The 23135-nt window shown below is 35.7% G+C and overlaps 2 protein-coding genes across 2 annotated transcripts in view; one reads left to right on the forward strand and one right to left on the reverse strand.

Annotated features, from left to right (window-relative positions):
- LOC136026099 (TATA-binding protein-associated factor 172-like) overlaps positions 1–23135 on the reverse strand; it is a 246494-nt gene that overhangs the window by 16276 nt on the left and 207083 nt on the right. The gene's annotated exons all lie outside the window — the stretch shown is intronic.
- The window catches only part of LOC136025609 (TATA-binding protein-associated factor 172-like), a 48160-nt gene continuing 46797 nt past the window's right edge, over positions 21773–23135 (forward strand). The window contains exon 1 of the mRNA XM_065701602.1: positions 21773–21787. Coding sequence (XP_065557674.1) covers positions 21773–21787 — 15 coding nt within the window. The remainder of the gene's footprint in view (positions 21788–23135) is intronic.

Consider the following 23135-nt stretch of genomic DNA (forward strand, 5'->3'; position numbering starts at 1 on the left):
CCTCTATAACGTCTTTTTTCCTCCTCATGTTTTCTTCGAGGTTTTTCCCAAACACGGAAGCTTTTTCCGTTTGAAAACGAAGCAAATTCATTCAATGTTTGTTATTTTTTTTTGCCTTTGAGAGAAAGGAGATTTGATATATGACATAGATTCAACATGTGATATTTGAAAATTTCTTTATTTGACGTTAAAATCAAGAGAAAACGCACATCGCTGATGAATTCTGGTTTCTTTTTACCAGTAAATGCGACTCTGGTGTGGTTCGGATATTCGTCTATTTGAATGAGATTACTTACCCCATTATTCTTTCTTCGAGTGTGCCTTTGGTGATAAGGCGATAAACATTGACCACTCTTTTTTGACCAATTCTATGGGCTCGATCCATTGCCTGTAGATCTTTCTGTGGATTCCAGTCATGTTCAACAAAGATCACCTAGAAGAGGTTGTTCCTTTTTTATGAATGTAATCTTCAAACGTTTAATGTGTATTTAAATATTCCATAAAATAAGTGAAAAACGGAAATTTTGAAAAGAACAATGAAAACATCAACGTTTTATAGAAAGAACCGTATAAGTTTAAAAATTTATCATTTAATAATTTAACAATTAATGATTGATTTAACTAACTAATTTAATTTATTAGTTTTTTTTTACTCATCAGTTGATTAATTTAATGTCGTTAATTTAACTCAGTCATTTTCTAGTTTAAGAAGGAAGAAAAATAAATAAAAATAAAACCAACAACAAAAATATATCAGAAATCAGGTCATGATACACATAGAATGAATATGTGTTATTAGGTCCCCGCTTGATAAAATGTATGAAATATTTTACTTGCATCATTACTGTTTTCATATGACATTAAATAGCCCATTTTACACCTACATGTGGTATGCTCAAAATAAGACAATTTTGGCTGCTGTTTAAGACACGTTAAGCACATAGTTAAATTATCAATGTTTAAAACATGCTTTGAGCAAATTTGTACATTTCTCGTTCTTTCTTTAGATTCATAGCCCCATCAATAAGGATGATCTGCAACTAGTATGTGGGTTATTCTCCTTCTTAACACAATTACCATCTATCTATTAACACAGTATGTCATCTATATAAGACTATTCCAAGAATAAGACAATTGCGCCTCCTCTGAGCAAGTCATATCACAAGAAATGCCTTTCTATGATGCGAGTGCTGAGAGAGTTCAAACAACATCTTTTATAAAGCAATTGCTCGAATATTTTTTTTCTTTTTTTTGTAGTTTTGATGGTATAACAAATAGTGTCTAAAACAAAAGTCTTAAATTGTCTCGTATTTTCTTAGGACGAGGAATGTTGCTTGGCATTCCCTCTCTTTTATTCATTGCTTGTTGATTTACCTTTTGTGTTTTATTCATGTTTAGGACCGATAAAAAAAAAATAATGTAATCCCACTTTTTCTGGTCGGCCCAATATCGTACCAAGAAATGGCTTAAGTTAAGACTTTAGGTCTCTGGTTATGTAGGTCTCTCCAACAAATACATATACTACTCAGTGCTATGCGATAAAATTTGCATTATCCTATTTTTTTGTTTAATTTGAAGACAAAAAAAATCATGGAGACAACAAAAAGTGTTGCAGCTAACCTAAATGTTGCAGGAGTAACACTCTGACCAGGGATCCGAGGAAGGGATTTACAAATGTTATATTGGCTGCATATATTATATGTAGCGGATTGAACCTTATCCGTATTAATCGTTGGCAAAATTACGGATTAAATCTTAAAATATTTTCTTCCTCATGTATCTTCCTCCCTATGTATCTATCCCTCACTTTTCATAATCATATTTCTTCAGCTACTTTTTCCTATACTAATTACGAAACTACACCATTGTAATGAATTTTTATCTGTGAGGGCTGCTTAGCCGATTAAAAATTTCTTATCCTCACTTGTTTTGGAAACAAAAGAAATGTAGACAAATTACTCGGTTAGCCTAAGCTGCACATCAGAAAGCAATAATATGTACACCAACTAGGAAAGTTAGCAAGCCCTTCATCAACATAGACGAGTACGATATGACAACCGAACGTTATGTTCAAGTCTCTATATTGCCTCAGACTTTTAATCCGAATTCTTTCTTTCAATGTGTACATTAAAGGTGAAGCTGTCAACCACTCGAAACCGTTTAAATAGCCATTTACAATCCCAAAACTTACACTATAATCTTATCGAACCTAGTTGGTTCTACAAAACTATCGGTTAAGCCTCGTCTTGATTGAAATCTTTCAGCAGATTGGACAGCCAATCATAGTCTTTGAAATTTGAAAAGATTGTCCAATCATATTGTCTGTACAGTTAAAGCTGGTTGTCCAAATATGATCCACCGACAAACAATGGTGCAGACAGGATAGATGATGTCAATCAAGACGAAGCTTGATCGAAGCAACGAATACTAAAGATAGACACTGCTAGAAATATAAGAAGGGTACATCAGGCAGAAAGAGTACGTAACCCTCAAGACGACTATCGTCTAACAATAAATCGTTAATCAAAGCTCTTTCAACTGTCTCTAATTCTGTTTCCCCGATTTTTCTGAAAGAAATACTTCTAACCATTAAATTCATTAAGATCCTTTCACCCACTCGTAAGTTATAAATAGCTAATTTTTTCTAATTTTTCCTCTCCCTTTAGCCCCCCAGATGGTCGAATCCGGGAAAACGACTTTATCAAGTCAATTTGTTTATTGCTGAAGTTTCTAACCAATTAACCAAGAGGACGATCGCACTCTAAGTGCCTGTTTTGCTTGTACCTTTCTCTCCATAGCGGATATGAACTCAAATATTTCGTACCCTCAAAAACATCCAAAGAAAATAGCAAGTATACCAACTAGCAAAAGATGCCAACCCCTCATCGAAATGATGACCAAGGCATAAGAGCCATTTGTTATTTACAAGTCCCTTCTTCCAAATTTTTTCTGCTTTAGTATGTATCAAAACACTAAAGTTGTCAACCCCTCATAATTTTTAAAATGGTATATCGCTTGAACACATTTTTGTAAGAAACAAAATCTGGTTCAAAAGCTGATTTTCTTGCCCCAGGCCAAATTCTTTATTAGTAAGCGATTAGGTTTGGTTTTGATTGTCCATCGAGTGCTAATAATACAATTGAAAATTTAGACGCGTATAAAATTAGAAGAGTTAATTTTAATGAAATTGTGAATAACCCGGTAGGACGAGATCTAAATAAAAACAAGAGCTAAGAGCTCATATGGCACTTGTGACGAGGCAAGAAGAGCTAAGAGCCAGGAGCTCATATGGTTTGAGCTCTAAAAAAATTCTAACAATCAATAGATTGATGTAAAAGGAAAATCAGAGGCTTAATACCGGTCAGGATTTAAAATAAGAGCTCTGAGTCACGATGTCCTTCTAAATATCAAAATTCAGTAAGATCCGATCACCCACTCGTACGTTATAAATGCCTCATTTTTTCTAATTTTTCAGAATTAACCCCCCCCCCCCCAACTACCCCAAAGCGAGCGGATCCGTTCCGGTTATATCAATCATGTATCTAGGACTTGTGCTTATTTTTCCCCCGATCCCTCCACTCTAAGTATTTTCCAAGATTTTAGGTTTCCCCCCTCCCAACTTCCCCCCATGTCACCAGATCCGGTCGGGATTTAAAATAAGAGCTCTGAGTCACGATGTCCTTCTAAATATCCAAATTCAGTGAGACCCGATCACCCACTCTTAAGTTATAAATACCTCATTTTTTCTAATTTTTCAGAATTAACCCCCCCAACTACACCAAAGAGAGCGGACGCGTTCCGGTTATGTCAATCATGTATCTAGGACTTGTGCTTATTTTTCCCACCAAGTTTCATCCCAATCCCTCCACTCTAAGTGTTTTCCAAGATTTTAGGTTTCCCCGTCCCAACTTCCCCCCAATGTCACCAGATCCGGTCGGGATTTAAAATAAGAGCTCTGAGTCACGATGTCCTTCTAAATAGTAAAATTCAGTAAGATCCAATCACCCACTCGTAAGTTATAAATACCTCATTTTTTCTAATTTTTCAGAATTAACCCCCCCCCCTTCAAATACCCCAAAGAGAGCAGATCCGTTCCGGTTATGTCAATCATATATCTAGGATTTGTGCTTATTTTTTCCACCAAGTTTCATCCCGATCCCTCCACTCTAAGTGTTTTCCAAAATTTTAGGTTTTCCCCTCCCAAATCCCCCCCCCCAATGTCGCCAGATCCAGTCGGGATTTAAAATAACAGCTCTGAGACACGATATCTTTCCAAACATCAAATTTCATTAAGATCTGATAAACCGTTCGTAAGTTAAAAATACTTCAATTTTTCTATTTTTTCCGAATTAACGGGCCCCCCACTCCCTCCCAGATGGTCAAATCGGGAAAACAACTATTTTTAATTTAATCTGGTCCGGTCCCTGATACGCCTGCCAAATTTCATCGTCCTAGCTTACCTGGAAGTGCCTAAAGTAGCAAAACCGGGACCGACAGACAGACAGACCAACAGAATTTGCGATTGCTATATATCACTTGGTTAATACCAAGTGCCATAATTACGGAGAACATTTTGAAAAAATAATTAATAGTGTATTTGTGGAGAAAGTGGGACTTATGGGTTACGGAGCACGGTGGGGGAGGTCATTCCGATCGTGCACCTGATCGTACAGGGACTTAATTCTTTGTTTGATGGTATCGAGTTGCTATGTAGGAATTCACGTCCTGCAGTAATTGTCCTGTGTGAAACATTTTTGAGCAATGAAAATTAGCTGCTTATGGATATTCTAGGATATAGGTCTATGGTTTTGAATATTATTATTCAAAACCATATATTATTCGATAATACAAGTATTATTGTCAGTAATTCTGTGCCTATTTGGTCTTAATAGAGTCAAGATTCAAAATACAGACAACCTATAGCAGTGGTTCCCAACCTTTTTCGGTCCGCGTACCCCTAGTCAAGGCCCAAAAAGTTTGCGTACCCCTTTCTTGAGAATCGTTGTTTTACTTTTTTCTTAACTAAAATCAGATTTTCAAAAACACGAGATTTATTGTCCAATATGACGGTGCTTAAATGTACGTACAAAATCAATGAGAAACTTGAGGCTGCTTTTTTGCTAAAATATTATCAAATCTTGGCTCGATGTCACTAACGGCAATTATAAGGTCATTTTGTACACTCAGTCTGTTTCTGTGTTTGGTTTTGATCAATGACATTGCCGAAAATGAAACTTCACAAAGGTAAGTGGATCCGAATGGTAACAAAGCAGACATGGCGATTTCACTTAGTTCCTTGTATTCTCCTTTCACCTCCAGCCAAAACTGGGAAACAGTTACATTTTGGAATTTCAGTTCTAAGGCGCGATCACTGGCAAGTTCGATCGGATTCTCTGTAAGCTTGTCACTAAGACCGGAGCTTGAGGTCACGTCTTCAACAAATGGATTTTGGATCCAATCCTGCGTTCTATCTTGGTTCATAATCGATGGGAAATATGACACAAGTTCATCTCGCAACTTTGTCAGATGCTCCCGAATACAATCACAGATTGTGTTGAGGTTATCAATTTCACTATCGTCCGCAAACTTGTCAAGGGTCGGGAAGACACTAACGCTGTTTCTTTGAACCTTTTTAAGCCAGAACTCCAATTTCTTGATGAAAGCACACATCTTCGAATTCAGGGAGAGTTCGTCCGTCCGGAAACCTTGCATTGACAGATTCAAGTCATTCAGTTTGTCAAAAATATCCGCAAGATAGGCCAGCCTGCAGACCCAGTCCTGGTTTTCAAAAAGTGAACTGAATGCAGATTTTTGCTCCAGAAGAAACATATGAACTTCTTGTCGAAGCTCGAAAAATCTGTTTAAAATCTTCCCACGAGACAACCAGCGAACTTCTGTGTGCAGAAGTAAATGTTGATGTTCTGAACCCATCTCTTGGCACAGCAACTTGAACATTCTTGAGTTCAGTGGTCGGGCTTTGATGAAGTTGATCACTTTTACAGCCTCGTTGAGGGTCTCGTGCAGATGTGCGTTCATCCTTTTCGATGCAAGAGCTTGCCTGTGAATGATGCAGTGCAACCACTTCACCTTTGGATTTTTCTTCCTTACCCAGGCCATGAGCCCATTGTTCTTCCCTGTTAGGGCGGCAGCTCCATCACTGCAAACTGATAGACACCAGTCCCACAAGATGCCCCCTTCTGCGAAGAATTTGTCAATCACCTTGAATAGTTCTTCTCCTGTTGTTCTTGACTGTAGGTTTTGACAAAACAGAATATTTTCTCTTATGTCAGAACAATCTTGATATCGAACAAAGACGATCACCTGGGCTTCACCTGACACATCCGTGCTTTCGTCAAGCTGTAACGCAAACATCTTCGTCAACTTTATTTGCTCAATAACCTGCATGACAATATCGCTTGCAATGTCTTCTATCCTTCTTGAAATGGTATTGTTCGACACAGGTATAGACTGAAGGGCAGTAGCAGTTTTCGTGTCAAACATTATTTCACTGACTTTCACTAGTGCTGGTAATATCAGACATTCGGCGATGGTGTGCGGTTTTTTCTGTTTCGCAACTAAATATGAAACAGCATACGAAGCCCGGAGAGCCTTTGAAGAAACTGATGCCACTTTTGCAATTTCCAAACAGTTACTAGCGAATGCTTCTTGTTTACGCTTGAAAAACTCTATGGGCTTACCGACATGAGAAGGGTGCACAGTACTGAGATGCCGGTTCATATGCGCAGGTTTCATGGAACTGTTGGCCAAGACTTGACCACAAAGAACGCACTGTGCATTCACTGGATCAGACTTTGTCGCACTAAATCCGAGCCCTAGGTATTCTGACAAATATCGACGCACTTTGACCGATGATTCGTCATATTTCTTCTTCTTAGGTGCAGGTTCAGAGTTTTGGGTACCATCATTCGGCTTCTTGTTATTCCTGATCAGGAATCTATCCATCTTTGTTTGCAACCACAATTCACGAACTTCGTGTTTCAACAGATGACAAGATACTGAACTCGCTGAGTTTAAATCGAGACCTTACGGCTATGGAGAAAAATTAGCGGGTTACTGAAAGCGAAAGTTTTGAAAATGAGTCTGAAATTACGTACAATGGGTTATGTTATCTGATTTTGAGGGAAATGTTGGAACTGAGTCAGAAACAAGTTTTAAAGATGTAGACTAAATTAATTTTGGGACCTTCGCGTACCCCCTGCGAGGGTTTCGCGTACCCCCTGGGGTACGCGGACCACCGGTTGGGAACCACTGACCTATAGGACAGGTGCATCGCCATATAAGAGATAAAAATATGACAGAACGAACGACTTGGTTGTCTAGTTGCAACTACTTGATCCAGACAGAGGGACTTCTTGAAAAATGAAAAATTGGTTGATATTTTTCCTTATTTAGATTTTTATCAACAGGTTTCCTATTACTAAGGGCTACCAGAATATAATGAAAACTTAATAGACAAATTGCAGTCTGCCTCTTCTATAAAAAAAGAAAAAAAAAGAAAAAAAACATGGTGCACAATTTGTCTTGGTTCGACCCCTTTAATTATGAAGAGTAGCAACTTCTTCCTGGAAGTCCCTAGAATGATTCCCTGTGAGTCACAAGCTTAGATACTTTAAAAAAGACATTGTGTAATTAACACTTACAGTGTCAGCTCCTGTTAGATTCAATCCGAGACCACCCACTTGTGTTGTCAGCAGCAAAACATCAATGGATGGATCCCCATTGAATCGATTGACTAAGGATTGACGCTGATTGGCTGGGACATTACCGTCAAGACGAAGATAGGTCAGTGACATGTGTTTCCTGTAAGCAGTTAAATATATATCATTTATGATATACAAATAGATGCGACGCTTTGAGTGGAGGTCAAAAATTCGAAACAGTGCTTATTTGAGCGTTTTTTCCGTGGGAGGCAGAGTCTATAAAACTTGCCTCAGAGGCCCTTCCCCCCACATCTTGGTCCAAGCATGGTCATTATTATACTAATGGCTAGGAAAGTGATCATGGAAATATATGTATATAAAGTTTCAAGAGCGATATACTGAAGAAAAATTTTTAAAATCAACTCTTTTAAAATTATGTTATAAACTCTTTAAAAATTATATTAAAAAAAGAAGAAGAAAAAACCCGAACAAAAACAGAAACCAAGAAATTTTTATTAAAAGCACTTGAATATTTTTACATAGGCGTTTTCACGTTTATAGTCGGTTGAATTTAAATAAACTATTTATCTAATTATTTGCTGAGAAGTTATTACGTAAGTAACCTATATTTTTCAACATATTCTGACTGAAAACTTTCATCACATATTTAGTTTCTGATGAAAATAAAAAAGATTAGGTTCTAAATCAAGGGAAATACGTTATATCAGATGTTTTCTAATTTTAAATATTCAATAGATTCGGCGGAATAGTTAAAACTACTACTACTACTACCACTGACAACTCACTGCAGCACCAAGCCGCCTTAGGCAAACACAGCTACGCATGCGCGTCCTCTATCCCAATCTATCCAAAGCCTCCATTCTTTACAACCTCCCAGGAAGTCTCCTTTTCTCTTAGATCTTTCCTTACGACATCCTTACACCCGAACCGGGGACGACCTGCTTTTGTTTTGCCCTAGGCGGTTGGTCGAGAAGGACAATCTTTGGCACTTTGTTAGCATTAATCCATAGAACTCGCCATAGCCATCTCAACTTTTCTCTCACTATGTCCTAGAAAGCGGGATTGGACAACGCTTTTCGCACAGCCTACTGTTTGATATACGGTCAGCCAGTTGAGTACCCAAAACATCCGTAGGCATTTTCTCTAGGAAACATCTAGCAAATCTTCTTCCGTTTTTACGGAGGGCCGACGCTTCAGAACCATACTTGACCACTGTCATCATTGTAGCTTAGAATATACTAATCTTTGCTTGGGGACCTATCTTCCTATCCTTCTAAACTTTTTTCAACCGTGAAAAATCACCCTGGGCCTTGGCTATTCTACTTTTAACATCTTAACTGCAATCACAGTCTTTACTAATAATACTGAAGCTGTCCACTTGATCAATCTTCTAGTTACCCAACATCACCTTTTCATCATCGCTTATTCCTAGCCTTGGCAACTTAGTCTTATAAACATTAATTTTCAAACCTATTCTATTGCCCTGAACTCGCAAAATCTCTAAAAGTTCATCCATTTTGCTCGCGCTTTCATCTAGAATGCTTAGATCGTCAGCAATAGTTGCAACTGGTTTGACATATTCTTTATTTTTACTTTTCTTCCTTACTTTAGAGGAAGCTCCTGGCGAGCAAGTTACTGCATTAATAGTTACGAAAACTTTTAAAGTAAATATTCCCTCTGAAGGAAGCAATTTTGCAGCAACCCTGAAGTCTTAACTTACACCCAAAGGACAATTATACCACTCTTAGATCTATCCATTCGCTTAGTCATGATTATGATTTTACTTAGACTTTTTACTGGAGAAGGATTTAAACTTAGTTAAGAAATAGATGAATTGTCATTTTTCAACAATTTATTGGTGGCAAACTGGTAGCTGTAGCTCGTGCAAGAGACAAGTGGGACAAGATACACGTATCATTGGATTCCTTGATCTCAACTACTCTATGACTAATAACCATTCTCTTTGTCAATCCATTTGGATTGGTCTCGGACCAATCCAGAATTATGGTATCCTTTGACTTTTTCGTAAAGCAGAATCTGAACTTGGCTAGAAAGTAGGATAACTATCTTTTCTTGAACGATTTTAAACAAATTTTCAAGTTATGTTTAATCCAACAATCCCTGTAAACTCAATTTCACAATTTTGGTTCGGAAGATGGATAGAACAGAACTCAGTTATGGAGCATTAGAAAATTTTGCGTCTTTCATTGATAGATTAAAACAATAGGAGAGCAAAAAAAAAAAAAACAAAAAAAACAAAAACAATAGCCTATCAAAAGTTCCACAAAGAAAATAAGTCTTAAGTCAGAGCTTTTATTTAAACACAGTTGGTAATTAAACGAGATACTTACAGACTACCAGAGGTACAGTAAAACAAGTTATCACAGTTTCCAAATGCTGGGTTTGACTAAATGGACTGTTGCTTCATTTTCGGTATAAACTCGCATACATCACTGATGGACATGTGTTTCCTACAGACTGAATGATTTTTTTCTGCGGTTTTTTCCAATAAAATTTTATAAGCTTCAGTTACATTTAGTGAGACTTACCTGGGAGGAATATTAAACTGAATGACCAAGTTTGTAGTTGATAGGAATAGGCTTAGCCCTTTAAAATGATTATGGAGTATTTGCTGGAAAGTGGTTCATTGAAAAAGGAACGATGAAGGTGTTAATCATGCAGCATCAGTTTCTCATAACATCGTATAAAAAATCTAATACATTTAGATTAATAAATGGTTCCTGATCTTATTTCTTGCCTCCAAACTTCAACTGATCTGTTTACATTTTTTTTATTGCTCAAACATACCGAGAACCCTCGGCGTAAATATACGGGACTAGAATAAAAACAACAAAAGATGAGAAAGAAAGAAAGAAAGAAAGAAAGAAAGAAAGAAAGAGAGAGAGAGAGAGAGAGAGAGAGAGAGAGAGAGAGAGAGAGAGAGAGAGAGAGAGAGAGAGATTATAAGATAAAGAAAGAAGACTCCTTTCTAAATCCTCACTTTTCAAATTTCATGGATTCAAAAAAAATTTAAAATTAAAATTCCAAATTAAAAATTAAATTCCTCGAATTAAAAACATACAAAAAACGCAAAAAAAAAAAAATCAGATTCTTGTCTCACTAATTATTACTCTACCTCATAAAATCAAGCTCTATTTCAGAATGTAAAACAAATTAACGTTCGGGAAAGTAAATAATAAACCAAATGTTCATTAAAATATTTTTTTTTTAAATTCCGAGTCACTTAATCAAAGTACTTTTTGAAAGTTAAATTTCTTTTCCTATAAAAGATATGAACCAAAAAAGTTAATAGTACACTTAACAGTTATTACGTATAAAAATGACAGAGTATTCTGTAATAAATTTTGCCGTAAGTCGAAGATTTTTATTTTGATAATAAATGAGCTACAAAGTTATCAAAAGTATTTCATCAACTATAGAAAGCAGGGAGCTTATCGAATCAATTAAATTGTAATTTGATTAGTATTCTAATAAAAGATTGTACCTCTTTTTATATCTTATAAATGCGCATTTTAAATAACAATATAAAATTTTCAAGCACATTTGTCAGAAGAAGAAAAGCCTACTACAATTAGCAAAACAATCAAGTAATTCCTTATTATTTGAATTAATTTGCATCATAACATGTGTATTAAAAGCGGCCATTAGCCCTCTAAGACCCCCTCCCCAACACTGAACAAAACATACAAATATAGATGAGGTATATAATGGTACTTACTTGAAAAGTTCATTCTCAATAATATCCAACATGCTTTTGAGCTGACAAAAAACAAGGGCTCTATGAGGTGCTACCACAGAATCACCAATGTTTTCGCTTCCAATACCGCAGTCACCAAGAAGTTGTCTATAAAAAGGAACAGATAAAAGACACATTTACATACGAAACTAATCCAAAGGTGCAGAATATTTAATACACATGATTATAATATGTGTGCATGTGTGAATGAAAACTTATTTTATTTTGTATCCGAGTGTGAAGAGCTGTCTGAATTGCGGAAGGAATGTTTTGCGCGAAAGTTTAGGAGTGAATGTTGGCTAATTGAGTGGATGGCTGAGAGGAACGCATAGGCTATTAAACAGTTGTGCAAGTTTCTTCGTTTAGGGATTAAACACAGGAAATCATGTTTGAGTGGATAATTTGTTAGGTGTATTGTTTATCAGTCAAAACGAGGTTGTATAGTTGTATTCTGTTCCTGAGTTATATTTGTTGACTGTATTCTGTGCATTTTGAGGCTCTTTTGTTGTCCATTTTGATTGTTTTGATTTATATTATCTGAAGTTGTATTTTGTAACTGAGATTGTTTGTAGACTGTATTATATGTTGCTATGGCCTGCAGACTTTTTTGCAATAAATCTTATCTTACGGAGAAACCCTTGTTCTGATATGTGAAAGAACATATACATAACATATTATATATAACATATATATAGCATATACATAACATATATATAGCAGAGTAAATAAAAGCGTCAAAACATTAATTATGATCAGACAGTCATTGACTTCAGTAGAGGAAAGAAGCTCTTTCTAAATTCGAAAAGAATGTTACAAATAGGCAAATACTACAATACTATATCAATAAATTATCATTTTGATATTACATTATAAATTATTACTAGAATATGGTGTATTTAAGGTTATAATAATATTTTAGGTTATGTTAATTTTGTCTTTGTTGAAACTTTATAAAAAAAAATCGTTCTGAAAGCGCGTAGTTACTTTTTACATATCATTGTTCTTAGGACTAAAAACCTAAGCTATCATTCAAATGAAGCTCCCTAGCTGATGAAGCGGTTCTTCACCGAATAAAAATTAGGTGTAAATAACACAAGGTACTACAAAAGCCAAAGAATAATTATGGAGAACACATCTCCGCTCAATGGAAAAAGGACACTTTTATTTAGCTTTTACATAATTTTTAATTTACATAATCTATGCTATTATGTAAATTTTACATAGTCAGACTCTACGTAGAAGATATATTTTTCTAAAAAAAATATATACGTTAGTATTTTTGATATCAAATATATATTTTTGAAAAGTATATATGTAATGTCTTATTGAGAAAGTCATTTAATATTTTATATATAACCTATGCGCATATTCACAAAGAAGTAGGTAAATAACACGAGAATCGTTTTCGCGATCCAAATTTCCTGCACGTGACATTTCGTGAAACAAAGCCATCAATGCTTTTCCGAGACATAAGAATTCCCACCCTTAGATTGCTGCCTTTTCTCAGGCCAAGGGAACACCAAAAAGGTAAAACAATTAATAGTTCAAGAACAATGCTAACGGTATAGTTCACTCAGCAAAGTATCAAAAGCTAAATTTAAGATTTCCAGTGAAATGATTATACGCATACGAATATAATTATACTCTACCAAGCACAATAAAGTAAGAGGAGGGTTGTTTGGATCAAATGGCCATTCCAGACGTCAATATTTTTTATGATATTTCATATTTCCACGGAATATAAGCGTTCTTTGCTACCTTGAAAAACCTATCGCCTCTCCCCCGTCCTACACTTCCCCAAATATATTCAATATATTCAAGAAAAATCGTTCGTGGTACCATTTTATTTATTTATTTATAACGCACAAAATACAATGGAAAACTGTGGAGTAGAAAACAAAAACAAAAAAGAAAACCATAAACCCTATAAAGCAACCATAATCATACGATTCTATAATAAAATATAAATAAATTGACTCAATTCAAAAATAGATGGCCAAAGAGGGTCAAAAGTACTAATTGGCCCAGGGATGTATCGAAATTTAAAATTTACGATTTTCAGTGCATTAACTGTAGAAATTGGAATAGGATTATCCCGTACCAAGGACAACACATAAAGGGAAGGATTGTTCGGACCAAGTGGCTATTCCAAGCACCCATATTTTTTTAGATTTTTCATATTTACACAATACTTATTTGCTCTTTGCGATCTTGATAAACCTACCCCGCACTTCCACAATATACGCACTCCCTCAACATATTTAATTTATTCAATAAAAACGCTCGTGGTAAAATGGGTCCAACAATATACCAAAAGTTAAAATTTATTATTACCAGTGTATTAATTGTAGAAATTGGAATAGAATTATCCTTTATCACGCAAAAAGCACAAGGGGAGGAGGACGAGTTGTTAGGGCCCAATGTCATTCCTAAGGTTCAAATTTTATGAGTTTTCATTTTCCGTAAAACATACATGTTCTTTATGATCTTTACCAAAGGAACAGAGAGACAGACAGACAGACAGACAAACTACCCGCTCCCCCCTCCTCCAAAGGTTACTCCGTGCATCCCTATCTTCTATACATAACTGTATAGATCATGCTTCCAAAACAAAATTGGCTTATAATGACTGAATGCTTTTCGTCTTATCAACGACAAACATCTTGCAAGACTTTTAGTCAATATTTATGAAAAACTACAATAATTAACATTAACTAGAATGCTGGAAAATCCCGTTATTTGGTTCCTATCTAGGATAAAACACTCTCAGATGTAGGAATAGACTTGTATGAGATTCCAGGAGCAGGAGAAAGGATGCCTCAGTCCCATCCCATTCCCATTTTTTTTTAACTTTCCAATAAATTCCTATTTTTTCATAAGAATCGCTAGTTTTTTTAGTTTCAAATTTTCCTCTATCCCCAAATATGTTCCTGCGTAGGCAACTGGCCTGTATATTAAAAGATGTACGGGACTCTTACACCCTTCTCACATACTTGGACTCTTTTTCTCGTAGGTCAATCTTGACACATATCTATAACGCAGGCAACAAGATATGTAATAGATGGTCTTTTTAACACCCCAAGAAAGTAATTTATTCTACGAAATCAATGAACAGTATTCTGATTCTTCAAAAAATAAGTCACGGGAAAATTGAAGAAAAAAAAAATTAAAATCCGATTTAGATTCGTGCCATGTTTAAGAAAACAAAGAACAATTGAAACGAATGAAAAGTTACCAAATTTACTTACTTGAGAGAAACTAGTTTTGCAGAATGTTTTATGTCATCGATTGAAGAGCCTTGAGACATGAGTTCCGCAGTTATCGTTTGGCTTTCAGGATGACTAGTCGTCAACACCAGTTTAGGATGGTTACAAACCTTGAACATAGCAATGAAATCAAGAAAAGAAGCTAACTAATTATTGGTCTTTTTACTTGTGTTAAATACAGCTCTCCAGACAGGAGGGAAAAGGGTGGATTTATTTTATTATATTTTCTAGAGTCTTTAAACTAACTTTTCTGTTTTTAGGCATAACAAAATTTACTTTCTTCTGTAAAAACATAGCCTTAAAGTACCTTATCAAGTATATCGCATGCATACTAGTGATTTTGAAAGTAATCACATTTTACATAACAAGTGGAATTATACACCCAGCATATTCAAGAGCCTTGATATATCAAATCCTTAACTATTTTTTTGCCATACGGTATTAATGAAATCAGGGAAAGAGGCTAACTAGGTGTTGGTATTGAAAAAACTGGTGGTATACCCAAGTAAAATATTGAGAAGCACGAGAAGGTACTCTAAGACCAGCTCCTCCTTCGGGTCCCTTACCGATGACGAACTTGAAAGCTATATTGTCATTGGTGCACAAAAGCTTATGTTCACACCTTCTATGAATCTATGATACGAATATATTAACTTTTAGTTTTCTTTCAAATTTGGATTAGTAGCTGTCTCAGAATCAGAAGAACAAACACGTCAAGGCGCTGGAGAAGTATCTTTCATTCACATATTGGGTATAGTGCTATTAATACAAGAAGCGTATTATCGGCTAAATTACTAAATCTTCATTTAGGAGAAAATGAATAATAACAAGGTTTAAGAGAGATGTATTCGATAGAATACCTAGTCTTTCTAAGTTTTCTAGTATTTGTGATGTTAAGTGTATTTGATCTATTTCGATCACTAGTCTAGAATATTGACAATCTTCAACTTAAGACATTAACGGAAGAACTTGTACTTGTAATACTGGAGTAAAACCGACGTTTTGTTAAAAACAATAAAACCAGGTAACCACAAATCAGTGATCAAGTTTCGCCCTTTTCATGAATCATCATTATTCCTGGTTACCCATTTGACCAAATACACAAAAAATGACATTATTTGCAAATAAAGATGATTCACTTTTTCTTCCTTATCGTACGGCTTGAAAAGCTGCTCCTAAACAATCTATTTCTTGATCAAGGAGGTTTTATGTCTTACTGTTTATGGTGTTCATAGCACCCACCAGATCTGTAGCAACCTCCAATCTTAGGGCATGGGAAATTGATGTGCTTCAAAATGTGAAATATGACGGCTGGGCTAATGCCAAAACGTTTGCAAGATCTTACGGCAAGATAAATAAATGTTTACAATATATTTCCGTGATTTAATTTCAAATGTTATGTATTATTTTATTTACTATCTTGTATCGCATTCACATTGTCTTAAAATATTCTGATTTTACAAATAGAGATATCGGTTATCTTTGGTTTTAACTAAGGTGAAAAAAAGGGCAAAGAATACAGCATTGTATTTTGAAATCCTTACTGGCAATGCTTCTGTTTCATGGCCTTCAGCCAGGGAGTGCAATAGGGGGGGAGCCATCATGTGCTTTCGTATACCCTTCATGTTTACCTTCCCCAGGTTTCTCCAGTAATCCATTAGAGCTGATTCGACTCTGACTAAGCTTAAAGAATTACATCACTGACTCCCATTCAAACCAAATAACCAGCGAAACCAGGACTCAAACCCCGGTCCTCACAGACTAAAGATCACAAATCTGACCCTCTAAGCACTCGCCAGGTCATTTAACTCACAGTCAACTTTAAAAACTCAGTTGAAATCGAGGGCAGACTTAAGGCGCTCCTCTTTGGATTAAAATCTATAAATTAAATGAAAACTAACCAAGTTTGAAGTGTGGCTGAATTCTGATCCATAGAAGAAGCACCAACGTAGCTCAGAGTTCAAGTGCTCTCCAAATTCCCTTCCCGGCAAACTCTCAGCACTTAACCATTAATTTAATCTCCACACTCTTTTTATGGACTTTAAAATACTGATATTATTCAACACAGGCAAACGGAGGCGTCTGTCTCAGTTGAACTTACAACTACAGCGGCGTTCCAAATTTAGTATTTTTATCAACCCAAATTTATGAAGGATATTTTCTCTGTGTCTCTACTTGAAAATTATCATTGGGAATAGAAACATAAAACAAGTAACGGGTTCTCAAAGTCAGAAAAACATTTGAGATTTTTCAGTTCAAACTAACCCTTGAACTTACCAAACTGTTATCTTTACTTCGATTAGTTTTAAATTATTAATCCATTATGGGCTACTTACCTTTCTCAAGTATTGAAGTGCTTGAAACACGTGAGTGGTTCCAGCTATAGTTTCAATATTTTCTAAACTTTCTTTGATTTCGTTATGCATGGAACTATCCGCAAATGTCTGATACAGCTTCCTTTGGAGAGGACTTAGTTCACAATAATAATCCTGCGAAAATGAACTATGGATAAGGATGCGTTGAACATAGAGATGAAGTAGAGCTATGCCTATTCGGCCATGAGAGTAAAAAGGAAAGGAAAAGGAAAGAGAAAAGGAGATGAGAAGGAAAAACAGAATGTGCATCTTTTTTTCTTTTTTTCCCCGGTTTACATACGAAGCATTTATAAGCAAAAACAATTATGTCTATTTTTCTAAAGGTTTTTAAATTTTTGGCATTAAAATAATTGGTTCGAATACTAACTGTTACTTTCAAAAGGGTTCTTCTTTTTACGTTAAAGCAAGTAGTAGATTTGCATTCATTTAATCACAAAAATTCAAAAGGTGAAAAAAAAAATGTTAACTCATAATAATAAACATGTTTAGTTTACTTTTAAAGGGTAATATTCAATATGCAATACTTGCATATCCCGAAAACCCAAGATCTTGACTGAAGTCACAAGATCCTGGGAAAGGGGTATTAGGTCTCTCAATTCCGCTTCGCAAACGAAGTATACATTATATGGTCAACCCTCTACCTATGCTTGCAAGAAGTTAGCACCTACCGCGCTTTATCAGCTACCGCGGTTTATCAGTTTGAAGACGATCCTAATACAGGCATCTCAAAAGGTAATTTTGTTAGATTCAGTGGAATACTTTCAAATAGTTTTTTCGGGGGGAGGGGAGGGGGAAAGAAAGTGGCCAAGTGACAAAGGTAACACATTCAGAGTGATTGCATTTACTCATTGCTGTTATCAAAAAGCCCGTTTTTTGATTCATTAAAATCCTAAGATCTCTGTCAAATACAACATTTAACGGAGAACTTTGACGGCAATTTCATCCAAGCCTTTAGACAAAATACCAGGGTAGAAGAAAGAAAGATGTTTACAAAAACAGTATAAAAAGTAAGACAAGATTCCTTAGATTTTCGTTAAAATCGTTTCCTTTCGAAATTTGGTAGATCTTGCTAAATTGACTTGCCAAAGAAAACGGTGCTATTGATTAAAAACAGGGACGTGTGTATTTGATCAATAGGATATTACGCGCCGAAATTCAAAATATAACAGTTAAATGCCAATAAAAAAAAAAACTTGCGGCTAGATAAACTGCTTGTGTCTAATTTTAGTCGCCCGGTTGTTTAATTGATATTATTTGCTACTTTCGGTCCAAAATCTTCTACCACTTCTACCACTAACAACTCACTCCGCCACCAAATTGCCTAGGACTAATATAGCTGCGCACGTTCCTCCTCAACCCCAATCCAACATACTCTTCATAGAATATATAAAGAATGTAATTCTTTGAAGTTCTAGCCTTAGAGTAACTGCATACGAGTGGATTCTTCCTATCTTCGCAATGATTTTTTTTCTTAACAAATATATCGGTGGCGCACCAAGTGGCAAATGAGACCGAAATACTCATAGACATCCATGCCAACAACATTTATAGGCATACTTGTAAGGGGTGGAGACCAACGACGAAGCTGCCAAACAGGCTAAGGTGTCACTAATTTTGTTGGATCCTTTTCAGGACCTTTGGCACCCTTGCAGGAGCGCCATTTCGGGAAGAGAGAGAGTAAATGCCCTCCTCTCTTAAGGTTTAAAATCCTCTTTCTTAATATTTTCATTGAAAAATAAAACCAAAAAATTACCCTTCTTAGTTTAAAAGTTCAAAAACACTTAAACATTTTAACTATACAAAATCAACAATGGGGCGGTAAAACTGATACGTTCAGTTATGCTATTTTTTATCAACACCGGAGTTGTTAGTCCCTCTGTCCCTCTACCTATCCCTCTCTCTCTCCTATATTCCTATCTCTCTAAGGGTTCCTCAATCAAAGGGATAGATTGCAGGAGAGAGAGATTGATAGATAGTTATTAGTCAGCAAAAGGCTTGAATAGGTAAAATTCACAAAAAAAAATAAATATTTTTTCCTTCATTTTGTCTAAAATTACCATAAACTTCTACATATGAATTACCACTAACACCGCACACACAAAAAACCATAAAAATAACATATTTATCTAGTAAAGAAGTAAGACTTTACCTTATCTATTTAGTTGTTTTTTTACTTTCATTTGCTAAGTTTTGATAATTGTCGAAAAAAAGGGATGGTAAACGCCGTGAAAGCCAAAACTGTGACTAATTCATTACTGTAACTAAATAAAACTCAAAAGACTGATTATTTTCTGAAGAGTCGTGAATTTCAGAAAGTTGAAACGAAGGTTTCAAATCTATCATTATTACTACTACTACTACTAACAACTCACCTCAGCACTAAGCCGCCTGAGGCCAACACAGCTACACAAACACCTCCTCCATCTTAATCTATTCAAAGCCCCCCTCTTTACACTCCCCCCAGGGAGTTCTCATTTCCCTTAAATCTTTCTTTATGACATCCTGCCACCCCAACCACAGACGACCTACTTTCTGTTTAGCCCTAGACAGTTGACCATAAGGACAATCTTCGGGAATCTGTCATGCCACATCCGCAGAACGTCCCCTAGTCATTTCAACCTTTCTCTCATTATAACCCTAGAAAGCAGGATTTAACCACACTTATCTTACAGTCTACTGCTTGAAATACGGTCAGTCATCCCGGCAAACCAGAACATTCTGTAGGAAGTTTCTCTGGGAGACATCTAGAAAATCTTCCTCTTTTTGGAGCGCCGCATTCGGCGAACCATATTCAGAACCATATTTGACCACTGTCATCACTGCAGCTTCCAATATTCTAATCTTGATCTGGAGACTTATCTTCTTATTCTTCCAAACTTTTTTTAAGTGTCAAAAAACACCATGAGCCTTGGCTATTCTACTTTTAACATCTCCACTGCTCTCGCCGTCTTTACTAATAATACTACCCAAGTTAAGCGAACCTGTCTACCTGAGCAATCTTTTCGTTACGCAACGTCACCTTTTCTTCTTCACATATTCATAGCCTTAGCTACTTATTCTTCTTAACATTAATTTTCAAACCTATTCTAGTCTAAACTTGCAAAGCCTAGATTGTTCTTTTTGAAATCTGGCTTGTTCGTCTCTTTGTTCCTTTAATGTGTACTAGTTTTTTCTTATTCGGTATGCTGTGAGAAATAAATAGTCCTTACTGTTATTAAGTTTTGTTTGAAAGGTGAATGATAAACCAGTGAGGACTTGGTGTATGACCAAACAATATTCTAGAACAAAAGGACTATTAGTGATCTAGAATCTAATTTCAATAAATTATAGACAGATTTCAAATTTAAAATAATTCTGTTAACTTAGAGTGCCAAATTCATGATACAATCCGAAAAATACACATAAAACTGAAAAACTCAACTTCAATCAAGACATATGGTTATGTTTAATCATGACATTGAAGCGTATTGGGTTCATCAGCCACTTTACCTCGTCTGTTACAAGCTCACCTTAATATACTGTTTATGATGTATTCTTACTTGACTAAATAATGTTTGGAAGAACATCTTTAAGAACACACCTCTTTCATTCGTCAGAGTAAAAATGAAAGAGTTTGCCTATGAATGCCCTCCGAAGCTAATGCTCCTGAGCTCTCAAGTTGAGACTAAAAAGCTAATACCCTAGCCGGGTTAAGTGGCTACGTATAAGGGTTAAAGGAAACGAATTGCGTTCATCAACCACCTCGCCACGGCTGTTGATCATGAATTGAATATCTTGTTTACAATGTATTTTGATTACCTAATAATCTTAGAAGGAATATCTTTCAGGACATCTTCCTTCATTTGTCTGAGCAACAATAAAAGAATAGGCCCGTGATGACCCAAAGCTAGTGCCCTTGAACCTTCAAATTGAAACTAAATAGCTCATATACTAACCAAGACAGGGAACGTTTAACAGGTTACGTGTAACTTGTAACGTTTAAGTCGATGGGCATTGGAGTCATCAATCCCACTGTTAAAAATATGTCCATTGTGAATGAAAATCATGTTGAAAGTGTATTTTGCTTACCTAAATAACCTCAGGAGCAATATATTTCAGGCTCACTTCCTTTGCGTGAGCAAAAATAGAAGACTTTGCCTGCTATGAGCCTCCAAAGCTAATGCTCTCAAAGCCTTCAAATAGAGACTAAATAGCTTCCCTAACTACCATAAACCGATACATATACAGAGAGAGGGTGAGTTGAAGGTATCTGAATTATAAATCGACACTTGTTGAAGTCACCAACTACTCTACTGGCCAACCGTGAATGAACATCCCGCATATGACTTGTTTTTGCTTACCTGAATGATCTTGGGAGGGAGGTCTTTCAGGACATCTTCCTTCATTCGTCTGAGTAAAAATGGAAGAGTCATCCTGTGAAGAGCCTCCAAAGCTAACGCTCCCTGCTCCTGATCCTTCGAGCTAGCTTTAGAATCCCTGCTTGCTAGAATGGGCTTCGAAAATCGAGTGTTAAAAGCTCTTTCGTTACCAAGAAACCCAGGCATTAGAAAATCAAAAAGTGACCAAAGTTCTAAGACATTGTTTTGCATAGGTGTCCCGCTCAAAATGAGACGATGTCTGGACTGGAGACGTTTTAAAGCCAAAGAAACCTGAAAAAAATAGTAAAGGCTGAAGCTCTTTGCAAAGCTAGATATGGGGAAAGCTGCAGTGAGTCTCATGAAATACATGCTTTGAAAAACTTTAAACCTACAATGAAACCACAGAATAGTAATAGTCAATGGCAATAAAACTGATAGTATATAATGGGCGATCCACAAATAGTCAAACCTGTTGACAGAAAAAGTGAAGTTTTTAAATGATATATGCACTTTCCTTGATTTTAACCCATAATTACACTACAGAAGAGGAAAATACAAATTTCAATAAATAAGTTTTAAAAACCGATCAGCACTAATTTATCGCAACATTGTTTGGGAGTGCTGCCATCTAATACTTCATCATATTTTTCTTTTCTAGATTCATTACACAAGTAGGAAAATTCCTGTGTTTCATCTTTCCAATTAAAAATAATGTCTCAAACTTTCATTCTGACTGGTTCATCAATTGAAGATAATAAATTGTTGGCGCAGAAGTGCTTAATTTTGATTTCATTCACATGTGTGACTATGATGTGGCCGTAATCTATAGGGAATAAGACATCATGAAGTAGATTTTGAAATTGTTATTTAGGCTATTTTCAATGAATATAAAAATTTATTTTGAATATCTGTGTAAAGTTTATTCATGAGCCCAGACATTTGAAAGGTGAACCAGGACGTTGTTGTATTGTATCGGATTAACGACGCTTCTTGACTACTAAGGTCCCTGCGTCGGCCCTGCAGTGCATTCCTGCAGCATGATTCGATCTCTGGGTCCCGTATTACCAAGCTAAGGTCAAACCCACTGCGCCACCACAGGACTTACAAGGTAAAACAGGACGTTGACTTTGAATAAAATATGTTTTTAAATAAAACAACACATTTCAAATATCATTTCTCATTAGAATACTTCTTAAAATTAAAAATGTGCACTCGTAATAGAACAAAAGAACTTTGATGTGTGAGAAAGACCAAAACTGTTCTTTGAATCAGAATCTCAAACTAAGAAAACATAAACAAAAACTAATAATAAAATAATATATAATAAAACTTAAATTCAAGGCTTGTACAATTTTTCTTCGTTAGGTTTAAACTAAGTTCCATTCTACTTGAGGACAAATCTATATTTGATTTAACAATATTATTATTCTTATCAACACTGTTAAATGTTATTAAATTCCCGTCATTTAACAATTTTGTTAAACTCTTCTTTTAGAGTTACTAAATGCAATAAGGTGAATGCTCCAATGCACCTGGCTTCGCTTAAGTGCTGCCTATACCAACATGAGATACAGGATTTTAGACTCACTCATCTTGCAGTGAGAGTGCGGCTCTTTTATGGCTTGAATTCATCTTTGTTTTAAAGACTAAAGCTCTAAAAAACATGTTTAAAGGTCAAATCTACAGAATTTCAAATC

This window comes from Artemia franciscana, chromosome 4 (genome assembly GCF_032884065.1).
Source record: "Artemia franciscana chromosome 4, ASM3288406v1, whole genome shotgun sequence".
Classification (NCBI taxonomy): Eukaryota; Metazoa; Arthropoda; class Branchiopoda; order Anostraca; family Artemiidae; genus Artemia; species Artemia franciscana.